This window comes from Thunnus thynnus, chromosome 16 (genome assembly GCF_963924715.1).
Source record: "Thunnus thynnus chromosome 16, fThuThy2.1, whole genome shotgun sequence".
Taxonomy (NCBI): Eukaryota; Metazoa; Chordata; class Actinopteri; order Scombriformes; family Scombridae; genus Thunnus; species Thunnus thynnus.
The window spans coordinates 19,428,455-19,444,115 of NC_089532.1; the positions used below are offsets into that span (position 1 = coordinate 19,428,455).

Sequence of the window (15,661 nt, forward strand, 5' to 3'; positions counted from 1 at the left end):
AGTGTTGATTCAGCTCCAGCATTCTGCTCACTGTCAGAGAAGAAACAGAAGATTTCTGGGAATGTCTACATAGGCTCTTTTACCAAGAATTATGGTAAAAAAGTACATTCTCCATCCAAGATCCATCTCCTTTAACCACTGATAACCTTCTTACCCATTAATCTTTGAATAAGATGTTAAGGTATTTGCATGACATGATGTCTACGGTTTCAGCTCACAACACTGATACATTGCTGTGGTCTCCTGCTCTTTATTTAAATTAATATACAGATAGGGTAGTGAAACCAACCCAAATTGTCTCTTTCTGCGTTTGATATTCATATACCTCGTGCACACTAAAATGCACAACATGACATATCAAAAGGAATAAAAACTGACAATGTGATTTCAAAGAGTTGTGAGAGGTAAAATTTGGTTCATGGTTGACTTCATATTATATCATTCTGCGATGCAACAAGGCTGTTAATAATTTTACTGAACCTCACTTATATAACCTTCCTAAATATTTTTTCTAAATCTAAAAATCTGGTTTAACTCTGAATTATTGATCATTTTGAAACCAAGTTAAAAGGTATATTATGACTCAAAATCAATAAGGAAAACCGAAGAAAAAGTTCTATATTTGTGCCTAAAAACAAAATTAATTCCTTTTTTTAAAAAAAAAAAATCAAATGCAATTAAATTTGTTGTTGATTGTGCTTTACAACAATATTAAAAACCTGAAATTGAATCAATTTTATATATTTTTTCAAACCATAGGCAGTATTCAACAGCCACTAAGATCATCTATGCAGTAATGTTCCCATGTCCATGAACGTGACCCGTGATGCTATCAGTCTTATGGCTGCTGTTTGTTTTTCTAACTGAACACACAAACGTCAGGGAATATACTGCTGCACTGGATGGCTATCAAATTTTAAAACCAGATTTAATGTCTAAACACATTAGCTAACATCCCCAGTGTCCGTTAATATGCGCAGGCTAGGCCGTTTCCAGGAGGAAATATAATAAGCCCTCTTTTGGCATAGTTACAGGTCTCCTGACGACGACGGGCCAACTCTGGAAGAACAGGCGTTAGAACAGCCTGTGCGCGCAGTAGTGAGACAGCGTATGTGGTCTCTAAATAATGAATTACAAATGTCTAAGGTTCCATCAAAATCCCCACTGAGGTTCTGTCTGTACTTTCACTCAGATGGAGCGGTTCCTCCTGAGTATACCTTTTACATGTTCCTGCGTTATTCTCCAAGAATTACAACCCTCATCCTGACCCCTCTTCCCAGTTTTGTCTTCTGACCAAAACCCCACAGTCGAAAACCTTACCTTCAATTTGGGGGTCACATTGCTCTTGGAACATCTCCCCACTCCTGAGTCTGAGAAAATATGAGTAACAGAGAGATGAGAGAGTTATGTGAGAAGACAAAGAAACAACTGTTGGAAGAAATATGGGATTCAAGATGGACAACTATTTTGCAATTGTCTGTCACATGGTGAATGTATGGCTCTTGCTAGAGTCTTATGATCCACTGAGTGACCCCCAAGATGGAACAGACAGAGCAATAATCCGGGGGAGGGCTGGGGAGGCCTGACTGCATGCAAAAGGAAGAGACTCAAATGATGTGCTGACTATGCATGAGCAACTGTAATTGTCCAGCCACAAAAAGAGGTTTAGTCTAGGGCCAAGACTCAGTACTTCCCTTAAATACCCACACGTCCATAGAATTGGTTTACTAGACTCTTAATTCCCTCATGTCTCCAGCATGGAGACACAGAGGCTTTAATGCAAAAAGATTATCAAGAGGTTAAAAGTTTGATGTTAAAGCTTCGTGTGTGCAGGATGCTTGGCGTTTCTATGTTAATGTGCCAAGTTGTCTTGCTGCCAAGAAACTAAAATAGTCCTCTTCAAAGTGTTTTAAAGCTCAAATAAATTCAAATATACATTCAATTATTGTTATTGTGTTTATGTGAATAATATTTGGTGAACCACAGGCTGCCTGGTGACTGCTGTGGTTGGAATGACAGTTTGATGATGGGGGTTCACTCAACTGAGGCTTTCTGGATAGTAAAAAGACTTCACTGGATCAAACTGGACTTATCCACGCAGGACTGGACTGCGCTGAACTGCTTTGCTTAACCTGGAGTGAAGCAGACTGGACTAGGTTAAATCTTGGAAATCAAAGTACTTCTTTGAGCGTAGTCCCCTGTTTGCTGCTGCTGCTGTGCTTCTCTCTCTCGCTGGATCTGCTCTCTGATGAGCCTCTGTTCCTCCTCAAGCTGCCTGGATCCCTCCTCCCTCAAACGAGCAATCTGGGGGGGAAAGAGACACACACAATATAATTATGTGAATTAAGTTTTGAGTGACAACAAAAGTATGCACCTTGACTTTTCATTTAGCACTGATTCATCGCTCGTATTGCTCTCTCATTGTAAGATACTCTATCTGCTAGTCTGTGTTTCTAGGAGAGAGTGTGCAGACCACCTCATTTCATCAGTGAAGGCAACAACACCTTGAGATGAGACTGTAAATGGAACAGTGCCACCTACTGGTTACCTCCTCCTTCCCAAACGCACATGGCCACATAAGTATTTACATGCATTAAAGCAGCACATTGAGCAACTGCCATGACTCACTTTGGAAGCATGCGCACCATTTTTATTTATCATTGGCTTCCTGAACAAAGTGCATCAAGTCATGCAATATCACCTAATGGGTTTACTGATCATTATGATATGGCAGTGAAAAAAGCCTCACTCAGATAGCGCCTTTGTTCCTGACCCAAGTCTTTGGAAGATTTCGACTCAATCAGAAGAGAGCATTTGATGAAAAACAGAATAAAAGCACCTGGGTGTGTTTCAGTTTCCTGGATGCACTGGAATACCTTGTTCTCAGTGCATGCCTGAGGCCTGTAGTATAGTGAAATTTTATCTTCAACTTTTTGCATCTTCTCCAGGACAGCATTCGGTGCAGCATCATTTCTCATATGTTTTTTATAAATTCTTACCTCTTCTTCAAGTGTTCTAGTTATTTGCACCTCCTCTTGGCTCTGAGTTTCCGCTTGTCGCTCTCTGGTTTCCAGGTCTGTCATAGTAACACACACACACACACACACGCACACGCACACGCACACGCACACGCACACAGACAAATTTAAGAGAAAAGAGTGTTAGCACTGGTGTGTTAACCCTGGAATATCTTTCACAACTAAACCTATTAAATATAAATATAACCATTTACGATGTCGATACACTAGCCAGTTACACTATAATGAGTAAATCAAGAGCCTCGACATGCCTTGAAATTTGAAAAGGAACTCACCTAGCTTAATTTTTTTCCTCTTGTCATCTAGTCTCCGGTTTCTTTCCTCTGCTTGTTTCTTGGCAGCACAAATCTTGTCATAGGCAGCCTGAAAACAGCATTAGACACCAGGATGAATTGCGTCTCTGTGTGAGTGTGTATCAGCATCTTTATAACAGGCTTAAAGGCATGAGTGGCCTTACCTTGGCAGCAGCATCGGTAAGCACCTCAAGAGCCTGGGACAGCTGGTGGAAGAGCTCAGCTAGAACAAAGTGAGACGAGAGAAGTGATACGAACTGACAACACACAAAAACACACAAGCTTTTAGGTTTTTGTATAAGGAACACTTGCTATAGGAGCTTTTAAAAAAAAGTTAACAATTCACTGTTAATTTCACTGATAAATTTGTAGATTATAATCCTTTTACACAGGAAATAGAGGAGAAGTTGATGCTGATGTGAAGAGACGGAGAACATGACATCCACAGGGGGGTTTATGCCAAAAGAGGCATTATGCACTCAGCATGACATCTTCAAACTGACACTGGGACACAGAGTTGAGAAAAACAGAGACATTATAAGTTTTAAAAGGTGCCGTAAGTCTCACGAAACCTATTTCCTCCAGTGACACAGCCCTGCATTCCCATACAAACCCTTGGCCTCCCCATCTATCTTCCATTAGAGCACCTCGAGGGGCCGCTGCCGCAATCACCACTACCACGCAAGACTCCACCTCCCCAGTTGTCATCTAACACACACACACACAAAAGTACACAGGGAGACCACAATCCCACTCCCAATCATACAACCGCCACACTACTGCACTATACTAGCCAGGCTTAATCATTCACTTATGGGAGGCCTAACGGGCCGATACTGTTACTCCCTGTGGGGACTGGCAGTGCACACTAACAGGAGGCTCTGGAGATCATGCTGCCAGCAGAGGTGGTCAGGTTACCTCCACACATATAATGGGCTGGAATGAAATCCAACTGGGGGGAGACCTGCCATGCCTACTAGGCAGCTCAGAGTGTCACAACATGGGGGGTTGAGGAAAAAGAGGGATAGTGGGCTGTGTCTTCAAGTGAAGAATCATGACCCCCAATTCACCTATTACATGCATACAACCTTCCCCTGAGGAGCTGCAAGTCCCAAGACTTGCTCCGCTCTCGTGCGATAGAGACCAAGTCTGTCCATGTGCGGGTTCAAGTGTTGAGGCCCTCCAAACCACTTCTTTTCCATTTCTGGGAAACCGACCCCCTGCTTTTGTATTATCCCTCTCAACCCCCCAACTCCACCAATTTCCCAAGTTTTTTTTTTCCTGACATAATCAGGAATTGTCTGAACCAACCAGAAACCACATAAACCTCACTTGAAAACATGCCTCATGACCAGCCTTTTGTCCAAGGTGCCTTTTTTTTCCCCCCTCCCGACAAAATGCTACATTGAGATTTTCCGGTCTAATTGTAGACATGCTGGTTGGCAATAGGCCGCGGAAGGACTCAGAAAGCCAAGGAGGGATGGAGTGTGGAAGCGCTAGTGGTGATGCTGGTGTTTGGCTGGTTCTGTCTGGCTAGAAAGCTGGGTGGGAAAGACAGGCGTTGGCTAGACTTCCTACAGAGTGCTGCGGCTCAACTGTCTGGCAGGGTTTAACTTGCTGAGAGCGCTACACTGAAGTACTTTGGTTCTAGAGCTTGATGGCTATTTGGTCAGATGATTAACTCTAATTTTTCAAAAATATTGCAGAAATTGCATAAACAAATCATAAATACTGCAGCTCTGCCGAGTGACTGACAGTGCTTTATGGCTCAAAATGGGAGACAAGGTCAGGAGAAACAAACACATTCATTTGTTCACTCACCTGCTTTTGGGTTGTCTGGGTTCTTGTCCGGATGGCATGTCAAGGCTTTCTGTCGATAAGCTTTCTTGATCTGAGAGAAAAAGAGAAAAACACCTGAAGGTATGTACTGTAGAGTGGGAAATGTTGATTAGGATACAAAAAGAATGAATCATCCACTTAAGCACAGATTTTGGCCATATGAAAGTTAAATTATTACTCTCGGTACCAATTATCTGTATCCTGTCGTCCTTGGCCCAGAAAACCAAAGTCTGAATAAAAAATGATGGTCCCATAAAAATAATGGCACAAATGGTAAAAGTCTGACATGAAAGTACTGGGGGTGAAATGTGGTCTGCATTTAAATAAAAATTTGGGACTGTGTTGTTTGGATCGAATCAACACCTGAGCCGATCCTCTGCTTCGTGTCCTTTTGACACGTTGTTAATGGAATCTATCCACCGCAGCACATACTGCACAGTGAATTATCCGCACAAGAATTCCAAACTATTCCAAGGACCGTTGCCAGGTTGCAAGATAAATGTGTCCTGAGTTGGAGCCTAGTATTAGTCCATCTTTATTCAAACCTTGAAAAAAATGTTACAATAACACAACAAACAGAGTGCCATTGTCTATAATAAATCTGAGAAGGCCGCCATTAATATCTTAGGCTGGTAGCCAAGACTTTTGGGGGGGGTTCAGACAGCCAAAATGGAAAAACTAAACAATACTTTTGAGTATTGTAATGTCATATGAGGTTTTAGTTATAGCTGATTTTTTTTAACTCTGGGTCACTGCTTGGAATGTTAACCATTCATTGGTCCTTCTAGGGACCAGTTAATGACAAGGTGGTTTTCATTAGATCTCTGCTCCTTTGGAGAAAGAAGGGAAGCAAGCAGAGAAACTTTCCGTGGAGACCAGAGGGGGCTGTAGAGCGCAGCGCTGGAGCTGTCTGCACACAACTTCAAAAACATACAGACATACACTTTCTCACCAACCTTAATCATCCATGCCACTATTGTGCATGTTTTCACACACCCTCCCTGTAGCGCTAATCAATCTCCTGCCAGTATGCTACAAGCCACAGAAGCTGGGAGCTCCTCTTTTCCTGCCTGGGAAATGTTTGCATTGGACGCCTTGTCCTCTGGCATATGTGCCGCTTCTCTGTGTGTTGTTTTGCACAATTGTATCTCTAGAATGCACGCCAAAGCATACAGAGCTGACTTTACTGGGGGTGGGGGGGACAAAACTCAACTGTGAGGGAACTGAGCAGAATGGTGTAAACCATCAGTGTCCAAGCCTTTTTATCAGCAACTCCAATAAGTCTCCATGACAGTCAATTTAGACACATTAGGCTGTATGCCCATTGTCAAAAGTACAATGTGCAGGATTATACAAAAGCATAACAAGCCTCCAATGAAGCCTCTAGAGATTATCATGGCTCAGACAACTCCTAAATGTCACAAGTCCTTTATTCTATCTCTTGGTTAACATCCGATTTTTTTTCCTTTATAGTTCCAATAACAAATGAGAACTTGGTTCGTTGAGAGGGCTTTGAGAGACTAGACATCATTAAGGGCTATTTAGTCTTGCTGCTTGGCACACACAGCCTTCTTACAGATCGAGACTGACACGCAGGGCTGTGGACTGGCGCCAAACACATATGCTTACTGTTGGCCTGAGCCTACTTCCCCTTTTTAGCCTCCCTCTGTCTGTTTCTCCCTTTTCTTTCCTCTGTTCTCCGTATTATAGCTTTCTACAATCTCTGCAAAGATTTTGAATGAGGGACAAAAAAAAAGGAAATAAAACTCAAATTCAAGTTCAAATTTATTGTCTTTCATCCATCTACAGATATAAAAAAATAACCGCAATGTCATTCCTCTCTAGGACCAAGGTGAAGCAGAGAAGCATTATGGAAACCACTGTGCAATGCGCAGGCAGCGATAACAGTTTGAGAGCTTCCAGACTTAAACAACCCAATAAGTGCCTCAAAAACACACAGGGAGCCTTTTTTTAAAAGGACTATAGTGGTGTTTTTGTTTTAGTTCTCTTTGACTACAAATTTTGCATTCTTTAGTGTTTTTGCAAACCATTTACAAGTACACGCTATACAGTTTTAGTTTTTTATTTATGGATGTTTTTTTCCTTTCGTTTCTAGCAGAGTTTCTATTCATTTCAATGCTGTACGAAAATCAATTATGGTAAATGGTAAGTGGCAGCATTTATCCAAAGCACTTTACAATGTTTGTGCTACTCATTCACCCATCCACACTCACTCTCATACATTGATGGTGGTATCCTGCCCAAGGACACCTCAACATGTGGACAGGAAGAGTCAGGGATAGAAACACCAACCTTCTGATTAGTGTGGAGCCCTCTGTCATCGGTTTTGCATTAATCTTGGTGATGGTGTAGCAGATTGATTCAAGTCACAACAATAATTTAGAGGATAGGTTCATAATTTTTCAAGTATGTCCTAAAATGATAGTCACGTGTCCAAATGAAAACTGACACAGCTTTTTCTAGCAATAATCGTTCCTCCTGTTCATACGGGACATTAAGAGATCCCTTCATAATGCACTTTCAATGTAAATGATGGGGACAAAATCCACAGTCATCCCCCTGTTCAAAAATTTAAGAGTTTAGCTGAAGCTAATTTCAAAATTGAGTCAACATATTTCAAAGTTACAGTCTTAGTCTCAGTTTTAGTGCCAGATTCCCTCTTTTTGTTACAATCCCTCCACTGTAGCTCAACAGGAAAACACTGTTGAGGCATAAAGAGAGAAATTTTTAATAAAAGACTGTAACTGTAGAACATATCCACTTTATATGATTAACTCTCATGGCTGAAGCCTCATACTACCTTCGTTTTGTTCAAAACGAGGACTGCGGACTTTGACCCCCATCACTTATATTGTAAGCACATTTGAAGGGGATCTTCTAATGGCCTGTATGAACAGGATGAATGATTACAGCAAGAAAAAACTGTACCAATGTTCATTTGGGCAGCTGACTGTTTTTTTTAAGACAGACTTGACTTTAATTTTGACAAAAAATTAATGCTAACTTGTTGTTCACTGTAATGCAACACACAATATTTGTGTAGTAACAGATTTTTATGCTGTACAAAACCATTGAAAATCTATGGATGCCTCAAGTGTTTAAAAAAAATCTCTCTAACTGTGTTACATGAAGTGCACATGATTTATAGTAACTGGGCTAAAACGTGCAAAACCACCAGTATGGTCCTTAAAGAACTCATCCTGTGTCCTCAGATCACACTCACTCTACTTCTCATGTTCTTCATCACCTGCAGCCAGCTGACAAGATAAACATGTCTCCACATCTGTTATAAACACAGCAGATGTTTGACATTGTCAGGACAAAAGTCTGGCCAGCTGAGCTGTTTGACAAGTACAAGCTGTCATCATTGATGCTGCTCTGGTGGAGCACAGCCATAATGCACATCATCATATTTGTCTCACTGGCTTCAGTTTAAAGATCCACTTAACACACGCACTTGTCTGCATATCAGTTCATTATCCTACCTCATTTTCTCTCATGCTTTGCCTTTTATCCCCCCCTCCCTCCTTTCTTTTCCTTTTCAGTCCCTTCTTTTCCTTTTCACTCCATCCTTCACCATTCTTGTCTCTACCGTGCCTCCGATGCTGTTTTGTTAAATTAATACATGATTATTCCTGTCAATGCCGTAACACGCAAGCTTTAATTGATGCTAGAAGACCTTGAAACCCCTTGGTCTACATGTTAGAAGTCGAAGCAGGCCAACTTTTGAAGAGGTTAGTACATGTGTGGATAAGAGCTCTCAGATCAAGTGACATCTTCCTAGAGGACACACTAATCCAGTCAATTACTGTAGCAATTATCTTGGTGCGGTTCACCATGACCTTTTGGGATTGACTCTTGAATCAATTATGAGTAAGACCATGTGAAAAGAAAACCATACGAACTCCTTGGCTAAAACCAAGTGTTTGTCCTTGTGCTTACAGATGACCAGAAATGTTAGGGTCTAATTATCCATCTCTTGCTATTTGAATTATTCTAGATTTTCACATGCTTTCCTTGTCTCATACACGACAGTGAGTGAATGGCGGAAATCTCAACTATTTCCCACGCTTTCGTTTGCTGAGGGAGGAACCAAAGGAATCAAGAAAAACCTCCGATCTTGCAGCAGCAGGACAACAGTAGCCTAATGGTTAGTGCCTGGTGAAAAACAGCCTCTCTGTGACGCCCTGATCACTGTCTGCTTCAGTCGTAACTGCATGCCCACATCTTGTCCTCATTACACCAGTCTTTGGTGCCAATTATAGTTGACAAACTAGTCCTGGTGCAGCCACAGCACTGCCCCATTAGGGCCTATAGCCTGTGTGGCTGATTAGCTGCCTGATCTGCCATGGGCCCATCCTCCTTAATTACAATGCTCTGCCATTTATGGGACATTATCAGCTGGAGGAAAATATTAACAGGCACAACAGGGAGAGGTAAAGAGAAGAGCAAGGACACGGGAAAAGAGGACATGACAATAGAAGAAGGCAGTGAAAACAATCAATGAAACATCGTTGCCGCTTTCCATATGTTTGTGTGTTTAGTGACCTGGCCAAACTTCCACTATGGCTGGGCATTTATTTCAATAATTTCCCTATGTTAACTTTTAACTAGATTGTATTGAAATGGGATGACCATATTTTTTAAGCATTTTATGAAATTCTGTTGATCAAAATTACAAGAAATTTGTAATTAAAAACTACCAAAAATTCTTATTCTTACATCATATGGGAAGAGGTTTGTCTGATGTAATACATATCAGTCGAAGACAGATCATTGCACTTAACATAAATCAGCTGGATGAGGGTGTCTGGTGTTGAAAGACCAGAAACATCTCATGACCCCAGATTACATCACTGATGATGTGCCCCAGCGCACAGAGGGGGAATTCTCAGAACTGTGAAACACAGATCACTGCAGTTAACAAAAATCTGATGCTTTTACTTGTGAATTTGAACACTTGTATTGATATCAGGAAAATATTCTCATGAATATTGTGATACCCTTTTTAGCCACATCACCAAGCCTTAAGATCCAGGATGTATTCCCAGTGGCACTGCCTTCTCCGAAAGGAATAATGGGCATCCATAACATTTGTTTGGTACGGTAACGCATTGTAAGCAGCACCTGCAATGGGCTGCTTAAACTGCCTGCACCTGCAGAAAGACTTACAGCCAGCCAGCACAGAGTAGCTTTACTGCAAACTAAGTGCCCTGAACAAGCAGGTAAAGAAGTTACTTGTCATTGCAAGCAATTTAAAATGCACTGTAAGTTTGTAATAAGATCACCTGTCCTTGGATGCTTTCTGTCTGCAAGTAAATCATCCAGGCATGGTGCATTCACTGCAACACATCAGGTACACCCCTATTTAAGAAACTGAATAAACCACAAGACATTTTGTGTGGTCTCAGCTGTTGACATTGTTTCACCAAGTAATCTGTGGTAGGTAGAAGACTCACTTAGGCAATTATTACCCAAGCCCCACTGATATGCATGAGCACAGCTCTTTAAATGGGCAGCTAGCCTTCAACAGCAGCCTCCCTTAGCAGTACAAGGATAAAGCAAACCCCAGTCATCCATTGTCATTAAATCATAGGCTCTGACATACCAGCTTCCCCAGCATTTATCAGCCAGCCATGCTCAGAGGAAGGTCAACAGTGGTGATAATAGAAAGAGATGCTAAATAGAACCAGGAGGAGATGCAGAAAGCAGATCCACTACGTCAAGGCAGTGTTTTACAAGCTGTGGCAAAGCCCACATAAACAGGCTCTGGGATGAGCCTCTTCCCTTCTCTGTGATAAACAACATGCCTGATAGTGGTGGTGGAGCAGCGGGCCAAACAACTGGGATAAGTAGCCCATCTGCTGACATCTGTCTTCACACACTTGATTGATTTCCGAGCCCCTCGGGACTCAATGCAATACACACACAAACCCTCGCTATCTCTCTCGACCATCAACAGACCTCACAGAACCAACCTTCTGCACTTGGGGACTCATTTCTGCCCAAGCCACAACCGCTAACTTCCTGCAGCATAATCCTCTGGGGAAGACAGGACTTTGAAATCCAATTAAGAAATTAACTTCTTCCCTCGTTTTGGCAGCGATTTTAATTTCCCTTCTGGCCTGTGGATTTTAGATGCTGGAAACTGTGGGGAGAGGTGGTCGTGGGGAAAAGGCTAGATTCAGCACATCATGGTGAACCGCTCTGGGCTGGGGAGCGAGATGGAGAGGAGAATGGAGGAAACTTCCCAGAGAAAATTCAGAGTCCATACAAGCACAAAGTGTTATTCGGGCAAAATTTTGATTGTTTTGCACTTGTCACCATTTCTTGGGCTGTAGCACGGTCCATATTTCCTTTGTAAAGTCAATATTTCATTTCAAGTTTTGTATCCCATTTCAAAACTATTATCATTCTATTCTGTAAATAGATTTTAAATTTTAATATTTAATTTAATTTTAGTACTACTTCATTTATTTTATTATTTCATTATTATTATTAGCTTACTCTTGATATATTTTTCTTCTATGTTGCATTTGTGGGAGCAAACGCCAAGACACATTCTTTGTATGCTTGCAGACTGTGCCAATGAACACATTCTGGCTCTGATGTCTGCAATATTCAGAGGTGAGCAAACAAATGTGACCTTTTATAAATAGATGACATTTTTGACCCAAATTACTTTCCAGGCCTCATCTCATATATATATATATAGAAATAGTACCTTGGACTCATTCTCTCATTCAAGTGAATGGGAAGGTGTGTCCCAACTCTTGATTGGTACTGTATATATTACCTAATATAATTATATTACCACTCTTTGCTTATGTGATCAGTAATGTTGGTTGTTTCAATTTTGCCCTAAGTTCCTATTACATCCATACTACCTGAAATGTACAATCACCTCTAATTCAATGTCCTTCTTGTGGACCAAAGACTGAACTGATGCAACGTCGCCACCTAGTGTCCATTTTGATGCATCACACCTTCATGATATAGCCATTAGCCGGTTTGTCTGTGTTTTGCTAACTTAGGTGTCACTGGTCCTAAAACCCGTTGCTCGCTTTTCTTACGTTGCTCTGAACCAAAAAAACATCTCGTGTAACGTTACACGCACACTCGACACAAACATACTAACACACATACTACTACTAGCTCCATGGTAGCAAGCTATTTAGCCTCCTGCTTTGCTAAAATGTCCCTTACGCGCTTACAGCATCTCCCTGTTCAAACACAACTGCATTTTAAATTTTAAACTGTCAATAAAACATCAACAAGCATGTAAAGAGGTTACTAAACAGTGGTTAACGGTTTTTATCTAGCTAGCTTCACAGCTAGCATATACACACCTCTTTCGTTGTAGCAGTGCTTTCAATACCAAGTAGACCATACAGGTCCAGCTGTAAGATATCCTTTGCCTTTCCGGACATTTCTGCCGACGACGAGCCTTGGAACTAACACGAAAAAAAAAACAGATTCAACAAATACAGCGTTAGCGTTTGGCTTATTCAACTGTTTGTTGTTGTTGGCAGCATGAGTTTGACGTCTGCTCCTCGACCTTTCACCTTGGATGTGCACTGCAACCTGGGAAATGTAGTTTTTGCTGTGCTGCTTGTCTTCGGGTGCTATACAATGATTGTCTTAGATAGCTTTTGAGCATTTTACTGTAGTATTTGCATCTAAATGTAGAAATTATACATCTTAAACATTGTGGTTTCAGGAATATTCATGGCATAGTTAAACAGATTGATTTTTTAGATGAAAAAATAATATTTTGTGCGTTTCTCAAACAAATGTAATTTTCAAAAACATAGGCTTGTTTTATCATGTCACCAAACTTTTCAGAGTATCAGACTAAGCCCAACAATAGGCTACTTGATTTTTGAAGCTGATAAAAAATATCATAAGTGAAAGTAAAAAGGAAACTAAAATATGTATTGGTTTAAATCATTTTTCACATCAACACATACTCATAGACAAACATATTTGTTAGGTTAAGACTCCTTCAAACCTGCATATTAAAGAGTTGTGACATATCTTCATCTGAGGCAACATAATTTATATTTGAATAATAAACTTATCTGCCCAACTGAAATGTACTCAGCCAACTCTCCTACATCAGATTGTCGTAACCAGTCCATGGTGCTCTCTGCTGGACAAATTATGTAATTGTGACATGTCTCTAAATCACCTCAAGCACATTTTCAGCAGTTATACATTGCATTTACTTTGTATATAGCCGTCAACATATACACCAATACTGATCTATCTGTGATAAGCCAATATCAGCTGATAATATCAACCTACCAATGTATCAGTCAGGCTCTACAGGAATTATAACAGTGTATATGTTGTGTTTTTATTTCAAAGGGCAGGGTTCCACCTGTGTTTACATTTGGATCATGGTAAAGCCTGTAAGTCATCAGTTAAACTTGCTGACACCTTATACTAATTGTTAAATGTCAACTGAAAATGCAGTACTTCCACTTGGACATTTTCCCCTTTGATTCATGATTTCATGTGGTTTGTTTTAAACTAGTTTTAGCAATATTTTGATGATTTTTAATTATGGCCTCTCAGGCTTGCATCAGGTTGCAGGACAGTGCGATGTACAAACTGGTCTCTATAGACTCTTGAGGGGTCCTTGATAGGCTCCAGAGGACCTCTAGTAAGTTGAGGAATCATTTAGTTCAATAGTAAAGATTATATTGCTTTTATTTGGGAAAACATATCAAAATGAAATATTGTTATCTCTACACAACAGTGAAAAAGATCAGAATAGCTGTTTCTAGCCATTCAGCTATCCTGTACAAAACCATAGCAACAAATGGAATCTCACATAAGGGCCCTTGGGGCAAAAATTGTATGATTTGTCTAGAAGTCATTTGTATTTAATAAGCTAATGAAATTGCAAAAAAAGAGAGAGAGAGATAAAGTGGTCTTTTGGTTTTCCGGATATAGGTCTATCTGTGGCTTAATGATTAGCCAGCCAGCTTTTTCACCAAGATAATGTATTGTTGCAACATTTCCTGTAAGCATTTAGAGCCATGGTGATGCAGAATCAGGAACATGTCCTGACATGTGTTGGAGTAGCTCTCCTTTTCTAAAGGCTCCTCCATCAACCAGATTCTTGATTTTAATCCAACTGTCTACTACTATCTACTTATCCACTGGGTTGCAGTTCTTGCTTGTGTCTGACACTCTCCACTCTGTGCCAGACATTGTTGGATTCAGTGCAAAATAGTACTCAAAATAGTACTCAAAATAGTACTCAAAATAGTACTCAAGGTGCAGTGGACATTTGTAAATACATCCAGAAGTTGACCATACATGTAGCAGATACCATCAGAGCCCAGTTGACCTTTACCACTTGCCCTGGTAATGTCCTTCCATAACTTTGCATTGCAAGTCTGTTTTCGAATCACTTGGTGAGAAGGTGGGATTCTCAATCTATATATCATCAGTCACTAACTGCTCTTTCTGGGGTCCTCCCTGAGGCAAAAGGTGTACCCAGACACAAATTAGATTTTATTGTTTTCCAGACCTTTATTGCAAGATGTCTGATATTGTTTCATTGGAAGAGTTCTGATCCTCCCTCTCACCCTTGCTGGATTCAAGATATATTGTATTTTAGAAAAGGTTAGGTTAGAAAAGATAAATTATCATCCGCAAGGAATAGTTGCTTAATTTGACCACATTTGCCCCTCTTTCCTGGAACATGTTGAAGATCACTTCAGTCTTTAGTTTCTTTACCCCATGACCTCATCACTAAAATTTCTTTCTTCCTTTTTTATTGTAATTGTTTTTGTCCTTTTTTTCTTCCTCTTTTTTCACCATTTTTTGGAAGGGGGGCCTGGATAAAAAAAGAAGGGGAAAAAATAAAAGTTAGTGGGGAAATTAAAGGTTATGAAAAAGCTAGATGTTATTTGTTATTTGCAAACTGAAATATTAAGATAATCTCAGGACGGATGTTCATCCAGACTGGCTGTGTTACTGCCTCATATAGAGAGTATGCTCAGCCCGTCATGTCACTTCCACTTCTGTCTGTCTTTCCTTCCAGGACATTTAGTGCAGTATGTGGCAAATCCTATAATCACTGACCCAAGACACACCCTTATTGTTTACCATAGGTGAAAGGTTTTGCAGCAGCTTTTGAAGTTTTTTAAGGTTCAGGATCAGTTTCTGTCACCAGATACCTTAGTTTACACCTAAGTGTAAATTTACCTTACTTATTTATCCTACACATGTTTCTTATAGTGACAGTCATTTGAACATAAAGTGTCCCAGTTGTCTTTTTTTAAATTTTCATGATCCTTTCATGATCCTGTTCAACTAGCTCAGCTAGATGGTTATGGATTATTCATGATAACCTGATAATATTTGCTCAGTAGCTTTTGATGCTCAGTTTAAACAAAGCAGTCTCAGGTATAACCATTGTTTTCACTGTGACAGGCTGGAAATGCAGCTGTC

General features: G+C 40.4%; 1 protein-coding gene across 2 annotated transcripts in view; it reads right to left on the reverse strand.

The window, feature by feature from the left end:
* dnajc17 (DnaJ (Hsp40) homolog, subfamily C, member 17) overlaps positions 1-12,767 on the reverse strand; it is a 34,404-nt gene extending 21,637 nt beyond the window's left edge. For both annotated transcript variants that reach the window (XM_067613243.1, XM_067613242.1), the window contains exons 1-7: positions 12,541-12,767; positions 5,153-5,222; positions 3,496-3,554; positions 3,314-3,401; positions 3,000-3,076; positions 2,181-2,304; positions 1,321-1,370 (exon numbers count right to left, since the gene is read on the reverse strand). In XM_067613243.1, coding sequence (XP_067469344.1) covers positions 1,321-1,370; positions 2,181-2,304; positions 3,000-3,076; positions 3,314-3,401; positions 3,496-3,554; positions 5,153-5,222; positions 12,541-12,621 — 549 coding nt within the window. In that variant the 5' untranslated portion in view covers positions 12,622-12,767. The remainder of the gene's footprint in view (positions 1-1,320; positions 1,371-2,180; positions 2,305-2,999; positions 3,077-3,313; positions 3,402-3,495; positions 3,555-5,152; positions 5,223-12,540) is intronic.
* Positions 12,768-15,661: the final 2,894 nt, after the last annotated feature.